This window comes from Xyrauchen texanus, chromosome 2 (assembly GCF_025860055.1).
Source record: "Xyrauchen texanus isolate HMW12.3.18 chromosome 2, RBS_HiC_50CHRs, whole genome shotgun sequence".
Lineage (NCBI taxonomy): Eukaryota > Metazoa > Chordata > Actinopteri > Cypriniformes > Catostomidae > Xyrauchen > Xyrauchen texanus.
The window spans coordinates 18,235,921-18,263,617 of NC_068277.1; the positions used below are offsets into that span (position 1 = coordinate 18,235,921).

The 27,697-nt window shown below is 37.0% G+C and overlaps 1 protein-coding gene across 1 annotated transcript in view; it reads left to right on the forward strand.

Moving 5' to 3' along the window:
• The first annotated feature begins 1,741 nt into the window (after positions 1–1,741).
• focad (focadhesin) overlaps positions 1,742–27,697 on the forward strand; it is a 74,992-nt gene continuing 49,036 nt past the window's right edge. The window contains 11 exon segments of the mRNA XM_052139599.1: positions 1,742–1,808; positions 8,905–9,006; positions 10,101–10,226; positions 13,715–13,812; positions 13,814–13,985; positions 22,476–22,564; positions 23,593–23,712; positions 24,000–24,095; positions 24,098–24,136; positions 25,802–25,818; positions 25,991–26,096. Coding sequence (XP_051995559.1) covers positions 1,742–1,808; positions 8,905–9,006; positions 10,101–10,226; positions 13,715–13,812; positions 13,814–13,985; positions 22,476–22,564; positions 23,593–23,712; positions 24,000–24,095; positions 24,098–24,136; positions 25,802–25,818; positions 25,991–26,096 — 1,032 coding nt within the window.

A 27,697-nucleotide genomic window follows, 5' to 3' on the forward strand; every position in this document is an offset into this window, starting at 1 on the left:
TTTTCTGTGGGAACTGCTATGTTTGTTCCTGTAATAATCTGTTCCTTTGCAGCACTGATGACTTTGATGATGTCATCACATCCACAGGCTGGTTCCCTAGGCATCTGATCAAAACAGGAATTATTTTTAATGTAGTTTTTAATAAAGTAGTTGCGCCAAATTAACTAACTCGTTACCTTACAGGTTACATGCTTATTCATACCACGGTTATATATACACACACACATATTATATATATATATATTAGGGTGCATCAAAAAACACAATTCTTGAATTTTGATATGGCTGTGTGCTAAAAGTGTTCCAATATATGTAGAAACATCTCATGCAAAATATTTTTCCAGTACATGATGATTTAGGGGTGCCACGGCACATCTGTTTTTTTCACATCTGTGCACATGGTCGCCATGGAGATCTGATGTAAACAATACTACAGCTCAAGAAAACTGAGGTGATCTTTCTGTTTGAGGTATGTATTATTACATATTACTATAATATCTGGAATTGTGTCTTTGTATACTTATTTATCATAAGTCATATTTATAGGTATTTGGTGCTCATTACATCTAGCTAACGTTACCTAGGAACAGTTTTCTAACCACTGTTAGCTATCTATGTTAGCTAAGCTATTAAGCTTAACATCAACAATATTCTAGAGTGGACAATGTCATATTCAGAGTATAGATGTCTCATGTTTATTGAGAGTAGCATTGTAGTTGTTACAGTAAATTAACATTTTAAATACATGTATATTTGCAAGCACAGCTAGCTACTCTGGTAGTGATGTAACGGTAAGTTATGATGAAGTTAGACTTTGTACAGCTAAAATTTGAGGCTTATGCAAGAATGGTTTATCATAATTGAGTGATATTAAGTATAGTAAGATATGATTTTAAACACTTTCCTTGAGCTTGTATCCTTTTCATTTGCAGGCACTGCACAACACAACCCACCCCAGGATCCAGCTCTCCTAAGATGCTGCCTTCACCAACTGGTCCCTGCCAGAGTAGCAGTCGCAGCCTGGTCTTTGGTCTGGGCCCCAGCATCACCAGTGAGGATGGCATCATCACCGGCGCCAAACTGCCAACTGGTCGTCAGATCTTACGCTGCATGCTTGCCATGAAACCTGGTGCAAATGGAGCATTGTCGCAGTTCGAGGCAGCCAAGGTTGTCCTGGAGCAGGTGCGGCCATTTTACAAGAAAGCCAACATCCCAATGGTGAGCGACAAGCGTGCGTGCCACAAGGTGGTAGACTTAGTCAATGCTAACAACAAGCTGCGGAAAATCTCCCAGGCCAAGCGCTCCAGTGAGACTACAGCGAAACAATTGGAGACAATGGAGTGCAGACTTGATGCCACATTTCCGCTGTGGCCTCCAAATGTTGAAAAGCTGATTGATAACCCAGAAGACCTAGCTTTCTTGGCCAGCATGAAGACTGACAGAGTGGCCACATTTGGTGTATTGGACAAAAAGCTGCAGCTCAAGGTGAAGCGGCGAGAGGAGCGTCAAGCTGCCGCAGCAGCCAGGCAGTCCCGCTGTGAAAAGGAGCTGGAGGAGATGACTGCAATGTCCAGCTTGGAGTCGGAGAGTGATGGGGAGTCAGAGGAGGATACTAACACAGTCTATCAACCATCTGAGGGCTGAACCATCCCACAAGCATAAGAAGACTGGAACAAACGTCTTCATTCCACATGACATCCTTAGCCGACCAAGTGTCGTGTCACTGGCTACAAGGTTGAAGATGTCACCAATGCAACAGGCTGCCTTCACGCGTGGCCTGGTGATGTTGCTCAGTGGAGCAGAATCTGGCACAGACTGAGCAATTAAGTTTGAAGTTTAGTTAGTGTCAGCTCTTACCATTAGGCCCTGTTAGTTGCCAGTGAGTTAGCCACTAGAGAGGGTTTGTTCTTTTAAGTGTGTCAGTATCGCCCCTTGTGTTTAACAATAAAGTCATTAAACTTTATATGTGTGTCCGACATCCATCACTGCTGCACAAAAATCAGGGTAAGGCCACGTGAACGTCCCATTGACCTCCATTCATTTTGTCTATAGGACAAATTAATGGAAAATCTTGAAAGTTGAATTCTGAGAAATGCCCAAGTTGCCCAAAGGGCAAACAAACAACTTTTACTTTGATAACCCTATAGAACATGTTACTGTATAAAAGTTCACTGTACTCAACATTTCCAGGTCATCCTTTTGGCAATTAGACTAAAAATTGCACATTTTTCAAAATTTCGCAAAAGTTCATGTGTAAGGTGGCACCCCTAAATCTCAATGGAATTCCTCAAAACTTTGCAAAAGTCATTTTTATGTTAATTGGAACAAAATGCAATGCCAGCCAAATTGATATTTTGAAATTAAAATTTCCCATTCAAATTTGATGCACCCTAATATATATATATATATATATATGACCCTGGTTTGAATAAGCATGTAACCTGTTGGTAACAAGTATATTTATTTATTTTATTACTTTCTTCCATGGAATCAAGATGTTGGGCAAAATGATAGGGAGTGACTTAGTCGCCATTCACTTAAACTGCATTTTTTTTTTCAAATCAGTTCAAGTAAATGATGGCTGAAATAAAAGCATGTGGGCTGTACAACTTATATGTACTATAGTCCAATTGTTCTGAGGTCATTCAATTAGATTTACCTCAGAAAATCTTGTCATTGGTCGTGTTTAGATATTGCTAGTTTTTTATGACTAGAGAATCCTTTTGTGAACTAAATCAACTAATTCATTACAAAAGAGCTCAAAGACAACACATTCTCCAATTATATGAAAAGTAGGGTAACACTTTATTTTACGGTGTTCATGATACAGAGTAATTACTTAATTAATTACATAGAAGTAGCCGTTGTAATAACATGTAACTAAGTTATGGAACAGCTTGTACTTACAGATTGTAATTATGCACATGTAATAGGCAGCTACTGTTACACACATGTAACAAGCAGAGTTGGATAAGGTTTATAGATACACATGAAGTACACTTAAGTACATTCTTGATACACTTTATTTTACGTAGCTTATCCCTGTGTTATATTATGTAACTGCTATGTAATTAGGAAGCTACTGCATGTATTTAAGCTGTGAACTAGTGAGTTAATTCAAACTAAGGTGCATATGGATAAGGTAAGATGAAATGAAGTACACTTAAATACAATCTTGATACGCTTTATTTTACGTTGCTTATACCTGTGTAATATTCTGTCATTTTAATGTAATTAAGAAGCTACTGCATGTATTTAAGCTGTGAACTAGTGTGAACAATCTTGATACACTTTATTTTATGCTACATACGTGTAATGCTACAGAACATACAAAATTACCATGTGTAACTGCAGGATTTTCCTGACCTTAGTAGCCTAAGTACTTGTTGTTACATTGTATAATTACACTGTACCAAGTGTGTAACACGTATGTAACCGACTCTGCTTGTTGCATGTTTGTGTGTAACAGTAGCTGCCTATTACATGTGCATAATTACAATCTGTAAGTACAGGCTGTTCCATAACATAGTTACATGTTAATTACATTTTGTAACATGTTATTACAACGTCAACTACTAATTAATTAATTACTCACAGACACCATAAAATAAAGTGTTACCAAAAGGAGCTGATAACTGAATAACTGAACTCGGCCAGTACAGGATAGGTGACAATCTTTTCTGTGAATTAGTTACATTTTTGTCTGTTCACAATGTGAAGTTAATTATATGACTTCAGAGGATTAAATGGAACACGCCACTTGTATATTGCTTTTTGTCATTTCCTCTGCATAACATCAAGCTTTTTGTCATGAAATGTATATTGCTGTACATATCTTAACTAATAACTTAATGTATTTTATGGCATAAATGTCATAGGTCTACTCTTATTAATGTGACAAACTGAGGATCATTTGGACATGATACATTTACCTGATTGCCCAAAATTTATAAAAAGTTTCACATTTTTGATGTGTCTGTTAATTTCTTATTTGATCAAATTATCCTGTAAATTGTGTTGACCTGCACACATGATTTTAGTACTTTTTTTAGTATTTTATCTCAGAGCACATGCTTACCTTTTTCACAGCCAGATACCTTTTCCTGTTTTGTTTTCCCACTATGCAGTGCTTAGGGTAAACAAATGTTTTTAAGGGGGCAGAAAGACTTTAAATGTCTGTAAACTGAAGTATTCCGAAAACTTAAGACAGTACACAACTTTTTATTTTTTTTATTGGACAAAATCAAAGCATCAGTCACACGTAGCCTTGAGCCAGAGTGTTGACAGTACATTAGGCCTACATATTGTGCATTGGTGATTTTATAAAGACCAAATGTCAATATCTAGCACAAATCTAAACTAAAACATTTCAGTAGGCTATCTAAAGAAGAAAAGACAATGACAGAAGCGGCCATGTGCGAGCACAAACGCACAAGACAGGTTTGTAGACGAGATGGATTGCTTGCGTGACGTCACTACTCCTCCAAAGATTTTGTGATGTCTGAAGAATGGAATAATTTATGATGGTTCTTTCTACGGCACAAATCGAGCACAAACAAAAGGCACCGTTTTGGGGCGATTTAGATGAGGTGGGGTGGAGAGTGACGTCACTGTCCCGAATTATATTTGTTATTTCTAAAGGAGGGGATATAGATACAGTGTTAATTTTAACGGCACAAAACAGCACAAACCGAGCACAAACGAACGACACAGTTGTTGTGCGGTTTAGAAGAAATGGGGTGGAGAGTGACGTCACAGCTCCCGAATTAAATTTGCTATATCTGCGAAAGGAAAATAGATACAATGTTTGTTTTAACGGCACAAAACAGCACAAACCGAGCACAAACGAATGACACCGGTTTGGAGCGATTTGAATGACATGGGGTGGAGAGTGACGTAACACAACCAAAAAAATAATGTTCAATATCTCAAACAACAAAACAGCACAAACGTTCGTTTTTGCGGCACAAATCAGCACAAACGCAGCACAAACCAATGGCATAGTTTTGGAGATTATTTCGTTTTATGGGGTGCCAACTTCACGGAGGTGGTTTAGGTACTTTTGGCAGTGTGGGCAGGTGCCAAGTCCTGCTGGAAAATGAAGTCAGCATCTCCATAAAGTTTGTCTGCTGAAGGAATGAAGTGCTCTAAAATGTCCCGGTAGACGGCTGCGTTGACTCTGGACTTAATAAAGCACAGTGGACCAACACCAGCCGATGACATGGCTCCCCAAACCAACACAGACTGTGGAAACTTCACACTGGACTTCAAGCATCTTGGATTGTGTGCCTCTCCATTATTCCTCCAGACTCATTTGGGACCTTGGTTTCCAAATGAGATGCAACATTTTCTCTCATCAGAAAAGAGGACTTTGGACCACTGAGCAACAGACCAGTTCTTTTTTCTTTAGCCCAGGTAAGACGCTTCTGACGTTGTTTGTTGTTCAGGAGCGGCTTGACAAGAGGAATACGACATTTGAAGCCTCAGTCCACTCCTTGTGAAGCTCCCCCACACATTTGAATGGCCTTTTCCTGACAATCCTCTCCAGGCTACGGTCATCCCTGCTGCTTGTGCACCTTTTTCTTCCACACTTTTCCCTTCCACTTAACTTTCTATTAATGTGATACAGCACTTTGAGAACATCCAACTTCTTTTGCAATTACCTTTTGAGGCTTTCCCTCCTTGTGGAGGGTGTCAATGATGGTTTTCTGCACAACTGTCAGGTCAGCAGTCTTCCCCATGATTGTGAATTCAACTGAACCAGACTGAGAGACCATTTAAAGGCTCAGGAACCCTTTGCAGGTGTTTTGGATTAATTAGCTGATTAGAGTGTGACACTTTGAGCCTACAATACTGAACCTTTTCACAATATTCTAATTTTCTGAGATTCTGAATTTGGGGTTTTCATAAGCTGTAAGCCATAATCATCAAAATTATATCAAATAAAGGCTTGAAATATCTTACTTTGCTTGTAATGAGTCTATATAATATATTAGTTTCACCTTTTAAGTTGAATTACTGAAATTAATGAACTTTTGCACGATATTCTAATTTTTCGAGTTTCACCTGTATTTATTGATCTTGCTGGACATCCTCCCAGTAATGCATTAAAATAATCTAGTCTTGAGGTCATGTGCGCATCAGCAACAGAGATCATGTATCGTAATTTAGCAATATTTCTTAGGTGGAAGAATGATGTTCTACAAACATTAGTAATTAGATTTTCAAAGGACAGATTAGTATCAAATAAAACACCTAAGTTCTTCACATTCCAAGCACTGCAAAATACCTCTAATTTTGTATTCTTCCACTTGCACTCCATTTTCCGAGCTGCTCTCTTGAGATCACGAGTGTGATCATTGTACCATGGTGCAGGGCTTTTTTCTTTAATTTTCTTTAATCGAAGGGGGGCGACACTATCAAGAGTGCTAGAGATGACTGTATTTATATTTTCTGTTATTTCATCAAGTTCTTCTAGGCTTTGGGGTTTCTGAGTGTATGAGATAGATCTAGAAGATTATTAGTGAAGCTATCTTTAGTGGTTGAAAGAATAGTTCTACCTGAACAATAGCATGGTGTAGATAGATTAACATTGGCTGATCGCAGCATACAAGAGACGAGGTAATGATCCGAGATGTCATCGCTCTGCGGCAGAATTTCTATATTATCAACATCCATATGACAGAATTCAATCTAGCATATGATTATGCCAATGAGTTGTTAAAGTTACATTTTGTCTGACTCAAAGAGATTTGAGAATATCGATAAATGTTAATCTCAATGTGTCATTTTCATTATCTATGTGAATGTTGAAGTCACCAACAATTAAAGATCTATCTACAGTAACTACAAGATCTGATAAAACATTTGCAAATTCACCAAGGAAATCAGAATAAGGCCCAGGTGATCTATATATTTTAGCAAGGGTAAAAGATGACAGTTTTTTTATTTATATCTGACGGTGTCACATTAAGCATTATTAATTCAAAAGACTTAAATTTATATCCTGTCCACTGAATAACACCACAAACTTCACTGTAAATTGTAGCAACAACTCCTCGACCCTCCAGACGAGGCTCTTGTTTATAACAATAATCTGGGGGAGTAGATTCATTTACACTAATATATTCATCTGGTTTAAGCCAGGTTTCAGTCAAACAGAGTGCATCCAAATTATGATCTGAAATAATTTAATTTACAATTAGCACTTTGGTAGAAAGATATCTAATGTTTTGTAGCCCTATCTTTATATGATGTTTATCTTAAATATGTTTGTTTTGTTTCAATTTTCTAAATGATTTAGTGAGGGTTTTGTGTTTTGGTAGTTCGGGGAACAGACACAGTCTCTATATGATATCTAGGTGATACAGTCTCTATGTGTTTTAGTTTATGTGCCCTCTGTGACATCTCAAGGCAGTTAGCAGACATTCAGATTAACCAGTTTGTCTGTGTAAAGGGAGTTCAATGGGAAGGAGGAGGCAAGAACAGGCTTGTCAATATAAATAATATTTTAATAATAAACTGAAACAAAAGACACAAACACACATGACTGACATGTCCGTTAAATATCTCTCTAAAGTGGCACAACCATCCCTCCCTTTATTCCTCTCGGAGACTTAATTAGCCTGATAAGGGACCGGGTGTGTAGAATCACCCCTCCGCCCTGCCACATTCCTCCCTCGTTCTCTCAGGCTGGGGAGCCCCCGGCCTGACGTACATCCCCACCCCTCTCTCACTGGGGTAGGGCGTGCTTTAAGCCTGGTCTGCCGGCAGGTCATCTCCATCTATCTGGACGAGGGAGGGGACAAGGGCAGGGAAACAGAAAAAATACTAAAATTTAAACAAGGGAAAAGGCCAACACAGAGCAGCAGTGAGAGAGAGAGATGAAAAAAAAAATCCTACTCGCCAGTTCTCCGATACACCGTTGCATGGTCCTTGATCACTTCTCCTCCCTCTCAGGCGGACGACAGCCGCTTCTCCCCGGGCGGACCGGAGTCAGACTCACGACCCCCCGTGGTCAGAACGCCCCTCAGCATTATCGGCGACTCGTGGGGACACTCCTCCGCCCCTGGCAGCGGCTCCACCACACCAGGCGGTCGGGGAGACACTTCCCTCCTCCCTTCGCGGACGGCGGTCTTCCTCTGACCCCTCCACGTTTCTGGGGGACGGCAGGACTCTCCTTCGCACCTGGCAGCAGCTCCATCGCTCCAGACGGTCGGGGAGTCCCGTCCCCACAGCCAGGCACATAATCGGAGTTGAGCTTCCCTCCCTCCAGGACATCTATACCAGGCGGGGTGTGAAAAAAGCTTGGAGGATCATCAGAGACTCCAGCCACCCAAGCCATGGTCTGCTCTCACTGCTACCATCAGGCAGGTGGTATCGCAGCATCAGGACCCACACCAGCCGACTCCATGACAGCTTCTTCCCCCAAGCAATCAGGCTTTTGAACTCTCGATCTCTCACGATCAATATCCATTAGAACTGCACTTAATTAATCTCACACTGGGCTGTCATAAATTATTTTCTCTCTTAACAATACACTGGCAACTGACCATCAACTGAAAACCCGAATGTCAATACAGAACAAAACAACCTACTGTATATTTTATATATACTATTTTTAATTGTATACTGTGCATTCTATATTGTGTGTATTGTATACTGTAAATTGTATATTATTATTGTATATTGTGTTGTGTGTAATTATGTGTATATTAGATATGTAAATTGTGTTGTGTAATCTAATTGTATTGTAAATTGGTATATGTCTCATCACTGTCATGACTGCTATGTTACTCTGTACTGCACTCTTTCACCTACTATTGCACTTTTGTATATGGTTGTGTGACAATTAAGTGATTTTATTTTATTTTATATTGATTTGATATGTATGTGTGATCTTAGGAGCTTTCCTCACCCCTACATCACAGTCCTGGAAAACCATTCCAACTGCTGTTCCACTCTGCTCCAGGAGATTGATGACTTCATTCAGCTCGCTGCAGAGACGTACGAGATCTGCCTTTCAGCTTTTCAGACATATTATTGTCACAAATGTTTCAACAGATTACTTTTTAAAAAGTTTTACTTTTTTTACTTCTCTAATATCACATGCTGAAGGCAATACAATTTATCTCCCCCTTTTTCAAATGATTCATTGGGCAAGTTTGCTATTATCAGCTCTAAATGTCAGCTGTGGCCCACATGAAATATCAATGAAATAGGCCATATTAAATGAGTTGGATCTGGTGTGCTCTTTATCCACTGCCACCATACCAGTGCCGGTAAATTTTAGAAGTCTTTACGCACCATTCATTAAGATGTGGTCTATCAGTTGTCATAAAAAATTTATTACTTCTCAGATATATTTTTTAAAAGTGCAGCTGCTACAAAGTTATGTTATAATTAAGGCATAAAATATTTATAATAATACATTTTTGTGGTAATAAATATTATGCCACAAATGCAGTCGATTGAGCTTAATTTTTATTTGAGTTCAATGTATTGAACCCGGAATATTCCTTTAAACAGCTGACAATAAATAATGATAAAAAATAATGAAAAAAATAATAATCCAACAATCGTAGATTTGTTTTTAGGAATATACTATGGGTGAATATATATATATATATATATATATATATATATATATATATATATATATATATATATATATATCTCCCCACTCTCTGCCAAGTTGAACCTGGCCATTGTAAAAAGCCATTCTAAACATGTAAAAAGGAACATTATTACTTTTCAAGTGAAGTGTGTAATTTCTACACTACTAGAGGCACAAAAAGCTCTATTATTAACGCAAACAGATTGTCCTGCCCCAAACTCACTCCATTTTTTGAGCCAGAAGTTGACATGTCGAACCACTCAAGCAAACAGAGAAATTATATGAAGGCACCACAGTGCAAGTGATTACACTCTTCTGGGAAATATGAATGGCTTGCTTACAGTTGTCTCATGCACTGAGATAAGCGAAAGTATTTTAACATTGGATAAGTTACTTAATTTGTTTACATTTTATGTGATTTTTTCCTCTATACAGTATATACCTCCCAAATACAGTATATGTGTAACTGTTCTATCACCTGTAGGTGGACAGTGTTACAGCATTGTTGGATTTCATCTCATTGAGTCTTTGACCTCACCTGTGCTCACTGATCTGGGCTACTGGAGGAAGGAACTGACCCTCATACAGCTTTTGTGTGCCTGTCAGCTCAGTATGCAACTGGAAGGAGAGCTCATGTCTCTCCTTCACACACTCCACCAGCTAATACCTGCCCATGCGGAAGTGAGTGCAAATCATCACAAAGTTGTTTTGTAGCTTACTCTCATACTGGTATTATAGTTAAAAATAAAAGGAAACAAAGGATATCAAGACATATCACAGGCCAAACTGAAATCTGCATCTCTTGGTTGTGTCTTGTTCTTATACACTGCCTGGCCAAAACATTTTGCCATTTGGATTTAAATAAGCAGATATTTAAGAGCCTATGATTGGATCATTATTGCAGTGATTAATGTTTCAGCTGGAAACAATTCTTTTAACCCTAACTGATGCAGTGTGTAGCTTCTCATTTCTTAAACAACCATGTCGGAAGACGAATCCCGTTGTTACTGTGTTTCAGAAGGGGCGATTTATTGGCCTGCATCAAGCAAAGAAAACAACTAAGGAGTTTGCTGAAATCACTGTAATTGAGTTAAGAACTGTCCAATGAATTATTAAAATCTGAAAGTATTGTTGTACCTTCAGCTTCGTGGAGGAAATGTGGTCGGAAAAAATCTTGAACGATTGTGATCGGAGAGCACTAAAACGCTTGAAGTCACATCATAAAAAATTGACAGTAGAACATGCGGCTATGTTTAATAGTGAAAGTAAGAGCATTTCTACATGCACAATGCGACGACAACTTGCAGGATTGGGACTAAACAGCTGTGTGGCCACAAGAAAGCCACTTGTTAGTGAGGCTAATCGAAAAAAAAAAAAATTCAATTTGCTAGAGAGCATAAAGATTAAACTGTGCAGCAATGGAAAAAGGTCATGTGGTCTGATGAATCCAGATTTACCCTATTCCAAAGCGATGGACGCATTAGGGTAAGAAGGGAAGCAGATGAAGCAATTCACCCGTCATGCATAGTGTCAACTGTACAAGCCTCTGGAGGCAGTGTTATAATCTGGGGTTGCTTCAGTTGGTCAGGTCTAGGCTCAGCAAGGTAATACAGCAATAAAACAAAGTCAACTGACTACCTGAATATACTGAATGACCCAGTTATCCCATCAAAGGATTTTTTTCTTCCCTGACGGCACGGGCATATTCCAGGAGGACAATGCCAAGATTCCTCAGGCTCAAATTGTGAAAGAGTGGTTCAGGGGGCATGAGAAATAATTTTCACACATGAATTGGCCACCACAGGGTCCTGACCTTAACCCCATTGAAAGTATTTGGGATGTGCTGGAGAAGACTCTAAGGAGTGGTTCGACACTCCTGTCATCAATACAAGATCTCGGCCAAAAATTAATGCAACTCTGGACGGAAATAAATGTTGTGACATTGCATAAGTTTGTCGAAACAATGTCAAAGTTTTCATAAGGAACCCTTTATAATAATTTTTATTAAAACCTTTAACATGTTTACATTATATAATGGTTACCAGATCATTAGTTATTGTTTATTTTATTATTTAAGATGTTTTATGGAAACCTCTAAGAGAGAACCCTTGGTCTAACGCATGCACAGTACTGCTGCATCTCTGAATACATCAAGATGTTATACATCAGAGATCAGAAACTGTAGGGCTGCTTACAAAGGGGCCACAACAAGTACTAATACATTAAATAGAGTTTTAGGTACACTGTGTATCAAATACTATTTATTTCTATTCATCATTTCTTAGTTGCTTTGGAGAAAAGCATCTGCTAAATGAATAAATGTACATTATGTTTAAGGTGATTTGTGTTGCTGCTGAATTGTCTGCATTGAACAAAGAAATGAAAACGTTGGAAACGGTAATTCCTGTTCAGCCTAATGATTGCATGTACACATACATTTTTATTTTCAAAGAATGGATCAAGATTATTTGTTTCCCTCAGTTTCTGTGTTTGTTGACCCGTAAAAACATTTGTGTGATGATCTCATCAAAGCTTCTCCTCTTGTATTTGTAATGGCTTTATATATATATATATATATATATATATATATATATATATTAAAAGCCTCCAACTCTCAGCAGACTGCCTTCTAGAGCTCAGTACAAACCCCTATCCCCATCTAAACACTTCATAATAAAACAGCGAGCTTAATGTCCTTGAAGATGGCAGAATTCTAATAATATGCAGAAATTGTACAAATGTGTTGACTTATGTCTTATGTGAGTTTTGTGGCGAATAAAAGATATGTATGTAAAACATAAAGAATGAAGAATTATAAAGCATAATTTTATTTAGAAAGCTTGGATAAATAAAAGCTTTTGTGTCAGAAAGAATTGGTTAGAAAATGACTTAACAGCATCACAATTTCTGTTTTTAATACTATGAGTTAGGGATTTAAACAAATCATAAGTATCAAACTTTGGCACATAAATTGGTCTGCGGTGTTTGTGCTACAGAGATGGATGATACGTCAAATCATGTGGCTTTATTACGAGGTGTGTGCTTTTTCTACTCTAAACAATCAGACTTCTGCCGTCATCAGATTATTTTGCCCAGCAGACTATGAAAAACTTTTTTTATTAAATAAACCTTCATATAGACTTGCATCATATGTGGTATCAGATTTGCAAGAAAATGTAATAAATCTAGTTTCAATTATGATTTATATTAAATTGAATATCATTATAAATATCATTATCAATTCAATATCATTCACTTTTTACCCTACTTAGCTTTGAAGATTGTCCCACCTGATATATCAACTCCCTGGGGCACATCTTTGCTGGTGATGCCCTTGTTAAATGTGCTGTCATGCTCCACCCTTATGGAGCCTCTGTCAGACATCCAAATACCCTTGAAGAACCTTAATCTGGCCAATTCGCTGTTGCAAACTGTCCAGAGAGAACCCTCCGTTCGAAAAGAGGTGAATTGGTGGCAGACAAATCTCCTGAAAACTACTGTGACCCAAAAAGCATCTTGACACCTAGAGTAATTAACACTTAAAGCTGAAGTATGTCATTTCTGCACCACTAGCACACCCCTGCTCTGCAGTTGTTCAAACAGTCAGGTAGTCCCACCTCTAACTCATGCCATTGGTTGAGTAACATTGTGGGTGGAGTCTAAGCAGGTGGCTTAAATCAAACACAGGAATTTTTATAGCGCCACAGAGACACAGTATTTTCATTTTTCAAGAAAATTTCCCTTTGAATGACATGCTTATAGTTGTTTGTGCATATTAAGCAGGGATAGGAGAAAGTATTTTAATACTGAAAAATTACATACTTTAGCTTTAGAAATGTATGGATGTTTGAACTTACATCAGACATCCACTAAAAATCACTTTGACAACAGTTGGTAAAAATAACGAGACAAATGAAAATAGTTTTGGGAAAAGGTCTGGCATAATTTGTTTGTTCATGCCATTTGGTTTGTGGTTTTGCTACCTAATACAATACAAATTATTTTTAATGAGTGTCAAAATAATTGTTTAGGCCACTGTATATTCAAACAATGGTGAGCATTTATGAAAATCCCTGTCTTTGCCTGTCTTTATTGAAGCCAAACTGATTTTGCCTCTCAGCACTTGGTACAGTGAACTTCAGTTGGCCAGCAGCATCTTACACTTAATTTCCATGGACTCCATGTCTTCTGTGGAAATGGCTTTACTTCCTCCAGTCTTCACTCTCTGTCTGCAAGCATGTCCCAGATACTGTTTGTCTCCTGGTCGACCATCTTATAGTTGGCAGTCACGGGGACTGCTGCAGGTTAGCTATGGACACAGCTGCCACCATCGCTGAGAGCTGCAAAGGAAAAGGTAACTGTTTAGTGCTGTATGTCTGTTGTATTGTAATTCTGTGATATTTAGTTGGAGGTGGTGTAGCCAAGTGGTTAAAGATCTGGGCTACCTAGTATCCAAAAGGTTGCAGCTTTGAACTGTCATTGTTGGGCCCTTAAGTAAGGCATTTAACTCTGTTTGGTCCAAGGGAATTGTCCCTATAACTTAAAGGGTTAGTTCTGCCATCCCAGATGTGTATACATTTCTTTCTTCTGCTGAACATAAGAAAAGATTTTTAGAAGAATATCTTAGCTCTGTAGGTCCATACAATGGATGTGAATGGTGACGAGACCTTTCAAGCTAAAAAAAAAAACAACACATTTAGGCAGCATAAATGTAATCCATAAGACTCCAGTGGTTAAGACTTCTGCAGCAAAATTGCTGTAAGTGAGAAACAGATCAATATTTAGTAAAAAATTATTGAAATATTGATCTGTTTCTCCCACAGATTGATTCCATCGCTTCAGATGAATTCAATCATATTAAGTCTTCAGAATATTAAACCACTGGAGTCAGATGGATTCATTTTACTACGTCTCTGCTTTTTAGAACTTAAAAGTGCTGATCACCATTCACTTGCATTATATGGACCTACAAAGCTGAGATATTCTCCTAATAATCTTTGTTTGTGTTCTGCGGGATAAAGAAAGTCATACACATCTGGGATGGCATAAAAGTAAGTAAATTATGCGATCATTTTCATTTTTTGATGAACTTTAAAGGGAAAGTTAACACAAACTTCTGTCATCATGTACACCAATCTCAGGTTGTTCCAAAACTTCATAACTTTCATTTTTCCATGGAACACAAAAGGGGATGTTTGGCAGAATGACAAACTCAAGTCACTATTCACTTTCTTTAAATGTATGAAAGAAAACTTTCTGCCTAATTTCTCTTTATACAAATTTGGAAAGACATGAGAGTGAGTAAATTACAGATTTTTTTATTTTATTTTGGGTAGACTATCCCTTTAATGGTGTTCTGATTTTTCTTGAACAACAGTCAGGCATTTTAAAATTAAACAAATTGAAAAAACAATTTCCCCCTCATCTTATGCTTCCATTTAAACAATTTTCCAGATGTCTGTGTTACTAGGCAACATGCGCAGCCTTAGAATCTAGAGCAATAATTACTAAATTCTACATGAAGCCATATCATAGTACAGTTACTGTGACCTGAACTTTCCACGTACATTCTTGGGGCTCACTTGGGCACAAAGTCATTGAGGCAAAAAATATTGGTAAACAAGAAAATCAAATGTAATCTATGACCTGAGAAAAAGAGCTCAACCATGCAGGACTGTTTTAAATATACAGATGTGCTACTGATTGAGGTTATAGAGACATATGGGTTGAAGAATTTATGTATTTTGCCCATTGTGAAGTCACAGAGCCAAACACCAGTTACTTGCCAATATATAACACATTTGATTAATTATTTTTTTGTTTTCAGACATCGGAGAGAAATATTTGTAATTTAAAGAGTGGTGTCATACACATGGTTTCCAATCTTCCTCGTCTTCAGTCTTGCCTAGTCTTTCTCTGAAGATAATACTCTCACAGTACATTTTTTAAATCCATCCATAGGAAAAAACAACAAAACATCCTTCTACTGTTTAAAATGAGCCCATATTACTTTTCCTCACCTAATAATTTGAAACATGTCTCTGAAAAGTCCAAACAATACAAATGTATGCAACTTATATAAGACTTGCATAATAATTAATAACACCAATAAACATGAAAATTTAGTCTACCGAAGTATATACAGTACATCGTCTGTCAATGGCTATGACAGAAAGTGTGTCAATAATGATCTGGTCACCATATGCCCGCATCAGGGGCCCTGGCTAAAAGTTAAAGGTTAGTTTATCACCACTCAAAGATCTGGCAATAGACCAGGATCAATCTCTCCACCGGCACTAAACGAATGAAGGCCTCAATTGCCCTGAAAATACAGGACCCATTTACTAACCATGATTCACACAACAATGGGTCTCATTCATTAATAATTTACAAGTACAAGTGTTCTTCACAACATGAATTCACAACAGGTGCATGTGTACATAAATTTGTACTTACATTTACATTTACATTTATGCATTTGGCAGACGCTTTTATCCAAAGCGACTTACAGTGCACTTATTACTTGTCCTTCATTCTAATGTTGATGTATTTGTAAAATTCTAAATTAGAGAGCACATGCTCACAGTTAATAATTGGAATAGTACAGGCCCAAACATTTCCATTTAAGGGTTTTCTGCACAACCTCTCCTGTTCAGCCATTAGTCACTTTCTGAAATTGTGTCCTTCTACACTCTTAAAGGAATAATTCATCCAAAATTGAAAATTCTCTCATCATTTACTCACCTTTATGCCAGGTGTATATGACTTTCTTTCTTCAACAGAACACAAATTAAGATTTTTTGAAGAATATCTTAGCTCTGTAGGTCCATACAATGCAAGTGAATGAGTGCCAACATTGTGAAGCTCCAAAATTCACATAAATCAGAATTAAAGTAATCCATATGACTCCAGTGGTTAAATCAATGTCTTCAGATAGGTGTGGGTGAGATGATAGGTGTGGGTGAGAAACAGATCAATATTTAAGTAAATTTTTACTACAAATCTCCTCCCTGTTCAGCCAAACTCCACTTTAAATTTCACATTCTTCTTCTTGTGTTATTGGTGATTCACATTCTTCTTGCATATGCCCCCTACTGGGCAGGGAGAATAATTTCTAGCAAAAAATTACTTTCTCACCCAAAACTATCAGATCACTTATGATATAGATTTAACAACTGGAGTCACATGGATTACTTTTAAGCTCCCTTTATATGCTTTTTGGAGTGTCAAAATTTTGGCACCCATTCACTTGCTTTGTGAGAACCAACAGAGCTAAGATAATTTATAAAAACCTTAATTTTTGTTCAGCAGAAGAAAGAAAGTCATACACATCTGGGTGAGTAAATAATAAAAGAATTTTCATTTTTGGGTGAAACATTTCTTTATGAACTTTCTCCTGGCGTTTGAAGCCATATGTGTCACACAATAAACACCTTTTAAACAGGCCTACACTACAAGTGAACTGCTCGAGCTGTACTGTATCATTGTTGTTAATCTAAAATGAGTAAATCTTATTGTAGGGTCAGTTATTATTCAGTTTCTAATAACAATATACTGTATATAAACAGTATATATCGAATTTTGGCTTAACACATTCCATATTTCTAACACCCTTTCAACACCGGACGTGAGCGTTTTGTCACGTCAAATGCAGGTCTCTCCCATAATAATCATTGATTTCTCTTGAAAATATAGTAGTAAATACTCTAGGTTATTTACCCATTAAACCATTGCTTGAGCTTATAGCTGATTGTTTCATGTTTGTTAGTTAATTAACAAATCAGGATGTTTGCATGAAAACATTAGCACATAGGTTTTACACACAAATGCTAGTGTCATATGGGTTTGAAATGACATGAGTGTGAGTAAAGAATTATGAATGTTCATTTTTGAGCAAACAATTTCTTTGTTGATATTTGCTGAAAATTTCATTCTCCACTGTAGCTCTCAAATCACATTCACACTTGCATACATTCAAACTTGGTGTGGCACAATCAATCATTAGTCAAAAACCAATGTGTTTGACGTCATTGACACCAAACCTGCCACAAAATATGTTCTAGAGAGTGTCAGACAAATAAATCAAAATAGTAATTATGTAGTAAATGCATCAAGAAATGCAGCTCACCGACTCCCAGATGTCTTCAGACAAGCATTGTCATCCTCCTTGTCCAGGCTGCTGTTACCTTATGCTTCCAATCAGCCACTATCATCAGTGCCAATGTGATGTGTGCCAAAGTCTGCCACAGTGGTTATTTCTCCATTACACTCGCTCCAGTTATGTCGTGCTCTGAGATGCATGTCATGGCTCTAATTAAAAGTCACAATTCCAGCCTTGGAGCCCTACCAGTCTGCTGTAAAGAAAACAACACTTCTGCAGAACACCAGGCCAAATCAACCAGACTTCAGAACAGAATAACAATTCTAACATACATTTTTGTCCATCTGACAAAAATAATCAGTATTGTTCTTTCTAGTAAACCATTAACCCTTTTTTATATTCTGTTTTTAATGTTGTCATGTTTTTATTTGTTGACCTTTAACTATGTTGAATCTTTGTATACTGCCATTCAAAACTAAAATCTTTTTATTTTATTATTTTATGTTCAGTTCTGGACATTTATTTTATTATTACTATTATCAATAAAGTGAAAGTAAATAATTTATTTGAAAAATATATACTATTTAGAAATAGTACATCTGTAATAGTTAAGTATATATATTTTTAAGAAAATGTGAGTGATGCCTGCCTGTCCAATTTTGCCAAATGTTTTTAATAATCTGCCAGGCAAAAATAATTTGTCTGATCCCTTAAAAAAGTAATACCACACATTTTCTCACAAGCCTCACATTTTGAGTTACCATGTCTGTGGCACATGAAGGACAAGTTTAATACTTTTAAGGGTTTGTATAGATCCCTATTACAGTTAAGCTCAGTCGACAGCATTTGTGGCATAATGTTGATAACCACAAAAAATATTTTGAGTTTACAGCATTTCGTTGTCATGGCATCGACATTGCTAAATTGGATATAGCTTTACACAGAAAAGGTTGGTAATGATTTTATCACAGTTAAATCATATAAACATGCAAATTGTTTATGTCTTGTGACTATACTTGTGAAACTGAATATTTTAATGTTTACAGATTGGCCCCATTCACTTCCTTTATGTGCCTCACCCATATTTTTGTTCTGTTTGAAAGAAAAGGAGGGATGAGTAGAAATGTATATTGTTGTAAACAACATTATGCCACAAATGCTGTTGATTGAGCTAAACTTGTTTTGGAACTGGAAAAATTCTTTCAGTGCACGTATTAGAGAACTTGTATTGAACCCGTTATATTCCTTTAAGTATGAACATTAGAGATAGTGATGCTTGCCTTGGCAATTTATTTATCTATTTATTACCGCTCTTTTTTTTTTTTTTTTTCATTGTCCAAACTTTTTGTGTTTTCCATCAGACTCAATCACATTGCATTTTACCACCCTTTTATCTCCACTCATTAAGGATGTTAATTGGCTTGCTCTGGGGGTCAGAGGTTGTGCTGGTTACAGGTGGCTATGCCTCCCCTCTCGGCCTTTCAGCAAAGGGTGCATAACAGGGACACTGAGGGGTTAATCTCCAATTAGAGGTTAGAACAACTGCCATGGTTTCCCTTTTCCAAGGGTTAAAAATCTGTTTAATGGAGGGAAAGACGTGCTATTCCGGTAGGTGGGGGTCTTTTAGGGAGTGACTCATCTGGGGAATTGTTGTACAAATCCCACAGGATTAATTAGACGAGACAATATGCTTGAAGTGGTTTTTTGTTTTTGTATTTCTATCTTTAGTTTTTTTTTTTATGTAGTAAAATCTATGGTAACACTTTAAGGTTCTATTTGTTAACATTAGTTAACATGATCTTACAATGAACAATACTTTCACAGCACTTCATCTAGGTCAAGATTCATTTTGACCTATACTAATAAAATTAGAATTTAACATTAGTTAATGCATTATGAACTGACATGAACTAATGTTGAACAGTTGTGTTTCTATAATATAATAGTAACATTTAGCAAGATTAATACACACTGATGTTCATAATGTTCATTGTTAGTGCATGATACCTAATACATTTACCAATGTTAGCGAATAGAGCTTTATTGTAAAGTTTATCAAATTAGACTTCTTATTCTCATTGCTTTGTATCCTTCTTGAGAAATTATTATTAGTAGTAGTTTTATAAAACATTTTTGGTCCTCTTAAGTAACATTATAAAATGTGAGTTGTGCTTTCCTGTGGAAACTTGTGCTACAATGCTAGGGTGTTGTGGGGGTTTCCAGGGTGTTGCTAGAAGGTTGCTATGGAGTTGTTGGTGGTTGCTTGCTTACTTATTTAAGTCAAAAGAGCCCCTTTTGATTTTGCCCCTAGATGTGGCCTGGTATCTCCTTCAATGGGATATTTTTCAGCCTTTTTTTATCATCTACAGTACCAGGTGAAAATAGTAGGTCAAATCACTTAAAAAAGTAATATTTACATTTATGCATTTGGCAGACACTTTTTATCCAAAGCGACTTACAGAGCCCTTATTACAGGGACAATCCCCCTGGAGCAACCTGGAGTTAAGTGCCTTGCTCAAGGACACAATGGTGGTGGCTGTGGGGCTCGAACCAGCATCCTTCTGATTACCAGATTACCAGTTATGGTGCTTAGACCACTACACCACCACCACTCCTAGCTCACCTCTCTGCAGCAACCCACACAATTTCAGGTACCATTCATGTGCGAAAGCTCAAACAGCACAGGGCGAGTTATGTGACAAAGTTTAATATTTTGGGTTAAACATTTTTTCAAATCCCTAGCACTAACTCCGAACAATAGTAATAGCGATGCCTCCATAGGGAGCACTAAACAGTAAGGAATTAAATTCCCCAGGATAGCTTTTTACACTACTCTTCTCTCAGCTCCATTTACAAGTGATTCAGGTTCAGTTTGCATGAAAAGAAGCAGTAAACCAAATACAGATGCCTTCAGAAGTCATCGTCAGTCTCTTGAATAAAATATGTCTTTTTAAACAAGTCTGGGCACAGTTTTCTTGGTCACTCATTTACGCACCGCATTGGCAGCGTGTTGAATTGTAGAAATGTGAGCAGGCAGCACTGTCTAGGAGCGAGAGACCCCTTCAATCATTGTGTAGCATTTCATTTGATGCCCAAGACACGAAATAGATGAGTAAATGCAGATCTTGGGCATGTACTACAGTCCTCAGTTGTGCTCCGTTTTCAAATCAAGAAATGTTCTTGTCCTTCACATGGTTCATCACTGTTTTGTTAGTCATTTGGATCAATGTAGCCTCTCAGCTTTGCCTAATTTTTTTTATTTTAGATGAGGAAACATTGGCCTTGGGCCAGTGTTTTAGTATTGTAGGGACTTCTCAAGCAGTGTTTATGCTACAGAAAACAGCTTGAGAAAATAAAGAGACAGAAAAAGACAGGGTGTTAGTCAGATGTTGGAAAGGATTGAGGGAACTTTTGGAATTAACTTCAAAGCCGAGGGCTCTTTGGAGTTCCTAACCCACTGCATGAGATGGATAATTTGTGACAGTCTTGTTCGACTTAACAGAAGCCTGAATGACGTGGGTGAGGAGAATAAGAATGTGTCCTCCTACCCCTCCTCCATCAGCCCCTCGCTGTGATGAGCTCTCACAGAACTTGTCTCATTACGTTATGGGTCCTGTCATTTCTTTGGTAGCCAGTCACAAGTGATTTTCTTGATTATCTGTTGTTTTAGCCTCTTTATTTTCTAACCATAGTAGCCTGTTGTTCTCTATACTCTGTGTGCATGGTCACTTCTTCAACACGGGACTGATTTGATACATTTCTTTCCTTCCTTCCTTCCTTCCTTCCTTCCTTCCTTCCTTCCTTCCTATAAACCCACACATGGCAAAGCAACCTATGTATTAATGTGCCAAGCTCACATTGAATAGCAACCGTAAACATTTTACACTTTTTTTCATATTATTACTAATAATGCATTTATCTGCTTATTAAAAATGGGTCTCTTTCATCATATTGCTGTTGCTGATATTACAGTGATTTTGCCATAGTTACTGAGGTTTTAGGACACCCCTTACCTGTGGTAAATCTGCTGTAACCCATGGCCTTTAAAGGGATAGTTCACCCAAAAATGAAAAGTTTCTCATCACTTACTCACCCTTATGCCATCCCAGATGTGTGACATGTTTCTGCTGAAAAAATAAAAAATAATCTGCTGAAAAAGATGTTTATATACAATGCAAGTGAATGGTGACCAGAACTTTTAAGCTCCAAAAAGGACAGAAAGGCAACATAAAAGTAATCCATATGACTCCAGTGTCTTTTGAAGAAATATGATAGGTGTGGGTGAGAAATAAAATCAACATTTAAGAAAGTGAATATGGAGATTTATGGGGGGGGTGCTTTAATATTGATCTGTATTTAATATTGATCTGTTCAAAACAAATTATATATATATATTAGTTTTGAAAATGTGGTATTTGTGGATGCTGTTTTTATTTGTCCTCCATTTTAAATTATCTTATTTGGACAGCTCTTCCATATTTTATGGATATTTTATGGATATTAGGGATGTCTCTAGAGCAACGGATTGTGATTCATTCACTGTCTATCAACTGCTCTTTTTTATTCATCTTTATATGTGTAATCTAATGGTGCAACATGCAAAGCAGAACTTTTTGCTTGTATATACGCAGTTAGTGAAAATATACAGTATGTTTGAAAGTAGGTTCTTTTTGAATAGGGCCTGAGGAGTAATTGGATTAAGAATATAAGTCTTTGTCTTTCATTTGCTACCTGCCTACTCCATAAATTCTACCATCTCTGTCCTGATGTTTAAACTGGGCAGAGTGTCTGATTTAGCTTTGTCTCGCTCTGTCCTCTACATTCTTCCAAGACTGGGAACACACAAGGTAAGAGTCATTAAGGTGCATGGCATGTACTGATTACCTGTGAAGGAGGAAGGAGGAATATTACATTTATGCATTTGGCAGACGCTTTATATTTTATATATTAAATCAAAAACTAATAACAAACTTTAAATCTTGATTTTAAGCATTTGGAAAGATTATATTTAACCTAAATATTTGTATACTTAATATTGTTTATATGATTTTAACAACAAAAAAAAACATTTATATAAATAAAAAAACATTTCTATGTTGATTTGTGTTATTAATGTAATTGTTAAGAGCTTTACTTTTTAATATCATGTAATAAGTAAAGCTCTCAACAATTACATTAATAACACAGCACCATTCCATGTATATTACAGCTCAGATGCTACCACAGAATACAGAAATTTGAATGTAATCCATCCACTCAGATTTTAGTTATTTTGCTGCCCCTGTTGCCATGGCAACTGCACACCTGCATTATATGCAACTCCAGCCATTAACTCGGCCATTGTCTGTGCCATCATTATTTATTGTTTCCGCTCACAATAGATATTATCCATAAATCTTATATGCCGAGTGTGTGTTTCTCTAACATTTTGCTCGCTGGTAAAATGCCAGATCAACAAAAATACGTTCTTTAGGTTGCATAATGAGCATACACTACCATAGAGCATAAATATGAATAGAGAGAGAAATACTGTTTTATGTTTTTGCTGATGTATTTCCTTTTTTTTTTTTTTTTTTTTTTTTTTAAATGCTTAGACACTCCATTCTGCATTTGACCTTTGAGCAGTTTTTGGTCCTGTTATGAAGTCTTATTTTAGGTTTTTGTAATCAGTGGTGTACATTGCTTTCCCTTATAAAAGCACAGCCACTGGCCTATAGATCGCAACCAAAACATTTAAAGCTTAAAATCAAAAGAGTAATTTAATTTCCCTGAAATTGTATGCGCATATATGCAGTGCTTTTCATAAATATTTCAGCATTAGGTGGATGTGTCCTCTGCCTCTTGTCTTTGTCCTGACTGAATTCTGTCCTCTTAGTTCTGTATCCTGCAGGGTCTTCATGTACTTCAGACTATGTGTTGCTCACCCAAACTGATACCTGTGGCTCTGCAGCTTCTCTCTCTCTTATGAAAAAAAAAAAAATTCGCTTCATCTTTTGTTTGATCTCTATGATCATGCATGTATTCTAAAAGTTTGTTTATCATCTCTCAAAATTATTTTGTTGAAAACTGATCTATTGTAAATCAGTATCATAATATATAGCAGCTACTGTATACTGTAACTACATTATAGCCAGGAGTTAAATTGGGCCAGAATGGTGATCCAGCAATCAAGCTCCAGTCCAGAACATTCACATTCCTGGGACTGTTCACATCAACTGCAAGAATCATACCACTAGACCAACACATATCATACATATCTAAGTCTTTTGTCTTTTTGTAAAGGACCGTGTGTATCCAGACCTGTTGAGACTGATGTCACAGCTTGAAAGATCCTCTATGGTCACTGGTAAAGAGACTCAGTGGGAGCAGATATTGGCTATAGGGCAGCCTGTGTCAGGGACATCTGCAGGGAGAGGTCTGTTTCTTACTCTTGTCTATTGCTGTTAAATCTCCCTCTGTGAAACTATATGTAAATGCGATATGTAATAAATATTTTATCGATAATAAAATAATATTAAAAAAAATATCCCAATATCCGTTAATATCATCAGCCCCCCCTGCTGAGGGTTTTTGAATATTTTTGCTTTATCGATTTTGCTTTAAAAATTTATTTAATTTATTGAAACAAGAAAAACGTAAAAGATATTTCTAAATTCAAATGGCACTTTAAACGAAAAAAATATTATTTTTTAAATAAGTGATAAAAAAAATCTTATATAATCACCTTCTCAAATCCAAAGATTTATCATTTCCAACCGGCTCATTTGCCATCACACAAGCATTTGTCTGTGACAACAGGTGGGAAATTATAAACAGCCTAAAACATTAGTAACTGGAAGACAATTATAAATGTAAAGATAATAATAATAATTATAATAATAATATAAAAAAAGAAACAACCCATTACCTAAGTTATACATATTACAGTTACATATTAGGTGTATGCCTAATAAATTCCCTTGTGTTCCTAAAATAATATGGCCTAAAGTCAATAAAATAGAACTACATTTTAGGATCATGGTGATTGTGGTCTTGATTTATTTTATGATTGAATCACTTTCATCTTCGTTTTAAAGATATATTTGAGCAAACCTGAATATAACTATAAATATAGTTGTGTTAACAATGTATGTTAGGCACAAACTGCTCCCTGAAATAAATAACTAAACTTCGAGCACCTCCAGAGATGTTCTTAGGTTATTTGCAGCATTCTGATAAATGACACTATTCTTGAAAACAGTTTTCTGGAGACTAAAAGAGAGAAGAAACAGTGAGAACTCTTTACATACGCGTGGTCCACGAGACAAGCTTGGTGCCTCTGAACAAACTTGACAGTACGCCTCTGAACAAACAAAGCGGCTTTTGTTTCTTCTTAAAATATTAGTGTGTTACTGCATTGCATGTCTGTTTAACAGCATTTCTTGTCATGTGTTACTCTAAGATGTCTTACAGGGCGCACACCACTGTTGACCAAACCAACATACTGTTATTCTACAGACTTGGTTTAGGCTTTTTCCAAAACCCCTAAATTTAGTCCAAATTAGTCCTCACATTGAAAGTGAATGGGAACCAAAATATTGAAGCACATAAAGGCATCGTAAAAATAATCCATATGACTCCAGTGGTTAAATTAATATCTTCATAAGCGATATGATAGGTGTGGTTGAGAAACAGATCAATATTTAAGACCATCTTTTTTTTTTACTATAAATTCTCCTCCCTTCGCAGTAGGTGGCGATATGCACAAAGAATGCAAATTGCCAATAACAAAAGAAGAAGAATGTGAAAGTGTGGATTGATCATAAAAAGGATCTGTTTCTGAGCCACACTTACCATATCAGTTTTGAAGATATGGATATAATCACTGGAGTTTTATGGATTACTTTTATGCTGCCTTTATATGCTTTTTGGACCTTCAAAATGTTGGTACCCTTTCATTTGAATTGTGAGGACATACTGACCTGAGATATTCTTCTAAAACATCCAACAATCCATCCATCAAAGTTCAAAACTAATTTAAACTGTCGGGCAAGACTTTGTCAACCCAACATCAAAGTTTGTCTAGTCAAACTTTACCTATCTAGTTCCAAATGGGACAGAAGTTCACTACTGTATTAGCTCCTGAAAGACAGGGCTAGTAAAGACCTCAGTGACCATTCACCTTTAAAGACTTCATTTGCAAAATTCCCTGAACATTGCTGCACTTGTTTAGACACATCAATTTATACCTCTTTATTCCCTAATGCTTTACATGTGGTTCTAGGCCATACCAGCATACTAGCCGCCATTACTGTGACATTAACTCAGTTCTCCAGGAAGGATCAGGCCACCCCAGCTGCTCTGGCACTGCAGGGCTTACAGGAGCTCTGTAGAGCTGAGGTCAGAGTGCTTTGGGGGTTTTTTGTGCCGATAGTTCCATCATTAAGCAGTCTCACAGAGAAAGACTTTTGACCACTAGCACAAAGTCTGGTCCAGTCCACTTTGCAGCTTATTCTGGCCAAGATCCGGCCACTAAGGCATGAAGGGCCCATTTGTCTGACATGAAAATAGATTAACCAGAGTTAATTAAGTTGGCTTGTGAGAGCCAACTTACTGAAATCCTACTTAAACTTATTATTATACCGATTCTTCTTCTTATTCTTCTTAGTGGTGAAATTTCGGTATCTAACTCCTCCTAGAGCTTTTAAGCTACAGGCACCAAACTCGGCACAGACCTTCAGACTAATCCCGAATAGTGTGCTATATCTTTTCTAACTGATCGGACTTACGGTTTTCCTAAAAATGACGATCAAACTCGGAAAAAACTCCCATTGACTTAACATTGCGGAATGTTCAGAAATTCAAATTCCAACTGACATTTTCACACACACAGACAAAAAGGGCCTGTCAGCCCTGCATCTCTCCCTCTCTCTCTCCTTCAGAGGATTTCTTTTATCAAGCAGCCAAAAAGTAATGACCTAAAATCTTCCTAGCCACACGCTAAAACATGCTAAAAACGTGCTAGCATCTATCTGAGGGTCAATATCTATCTATCTATCTATCTATCTGAGGGTAAATATCTATCTCTCTCTCTCTCTCTCTCTCTATCTATCTATCTATCTGAGGATAAATATCTATCTATCTATATCTATCTCTCTATATATCTAAGGGTAAATATCTATCTATCTATCTATCTATCTATCTATCTATCTAGCAACTAAGTTAAACTATTTTAACACTACACTGTAGAACTGGCTCATTAGAGTCATTCATTTGGGAATCAGACTAAACTGGTCACACTGTAAGTTTCACATTGTAGATTCAAAAGAACCGGCTCATTAGAGTCATTAATTTGGGAATCAGACTACACTGGTCACACTGTATGTTTCACATTGTAGATTCAAAAGAACCGGCTCATTAGAGTCATTAATTTGGGAATCAGACTACACTGGTCACACTGTACGTTTCACATTGTAGATTCAAAAGAACCGGCTCATTAGAGTCATTAATTTGGGAATCAGACTACACTGGTCACACTGTATGTTTCACATTGTAGATTCAAAAGAACCGGCTCATTAGAGTCATTAATGTTGTAATCAGATTACACTGGTCACACTGTATGTTTCACACTGTAGATTCAAAAGAACCGGCTCATTAGAGTCATTCATTTGGGAATCAGACTACACCGGTCACACTGTATGTTTCACATTTTAGATTCAAAAGAACTGGCTCATTAGAGTCATTAATTTGGGAATCAGACTACACTGGTCACACTGTATGTTTCACACTGTAGATTCAAAAGAACCGGCTCATTAGAATCATTTGTTTGGGAATCATGCTAACACATTTTAGATTCAAAAGAACTGGCTCATTAGAGTCATTAATTTGGGAATCAGACTACACTGGTCACGCTGTATGTTTCACACTGTAGATTCAAAAGAACTGGCTCATTAGAGTCATTTGTTTGGGAATCATGCTAACGCATCATAGCATCGCCTAGC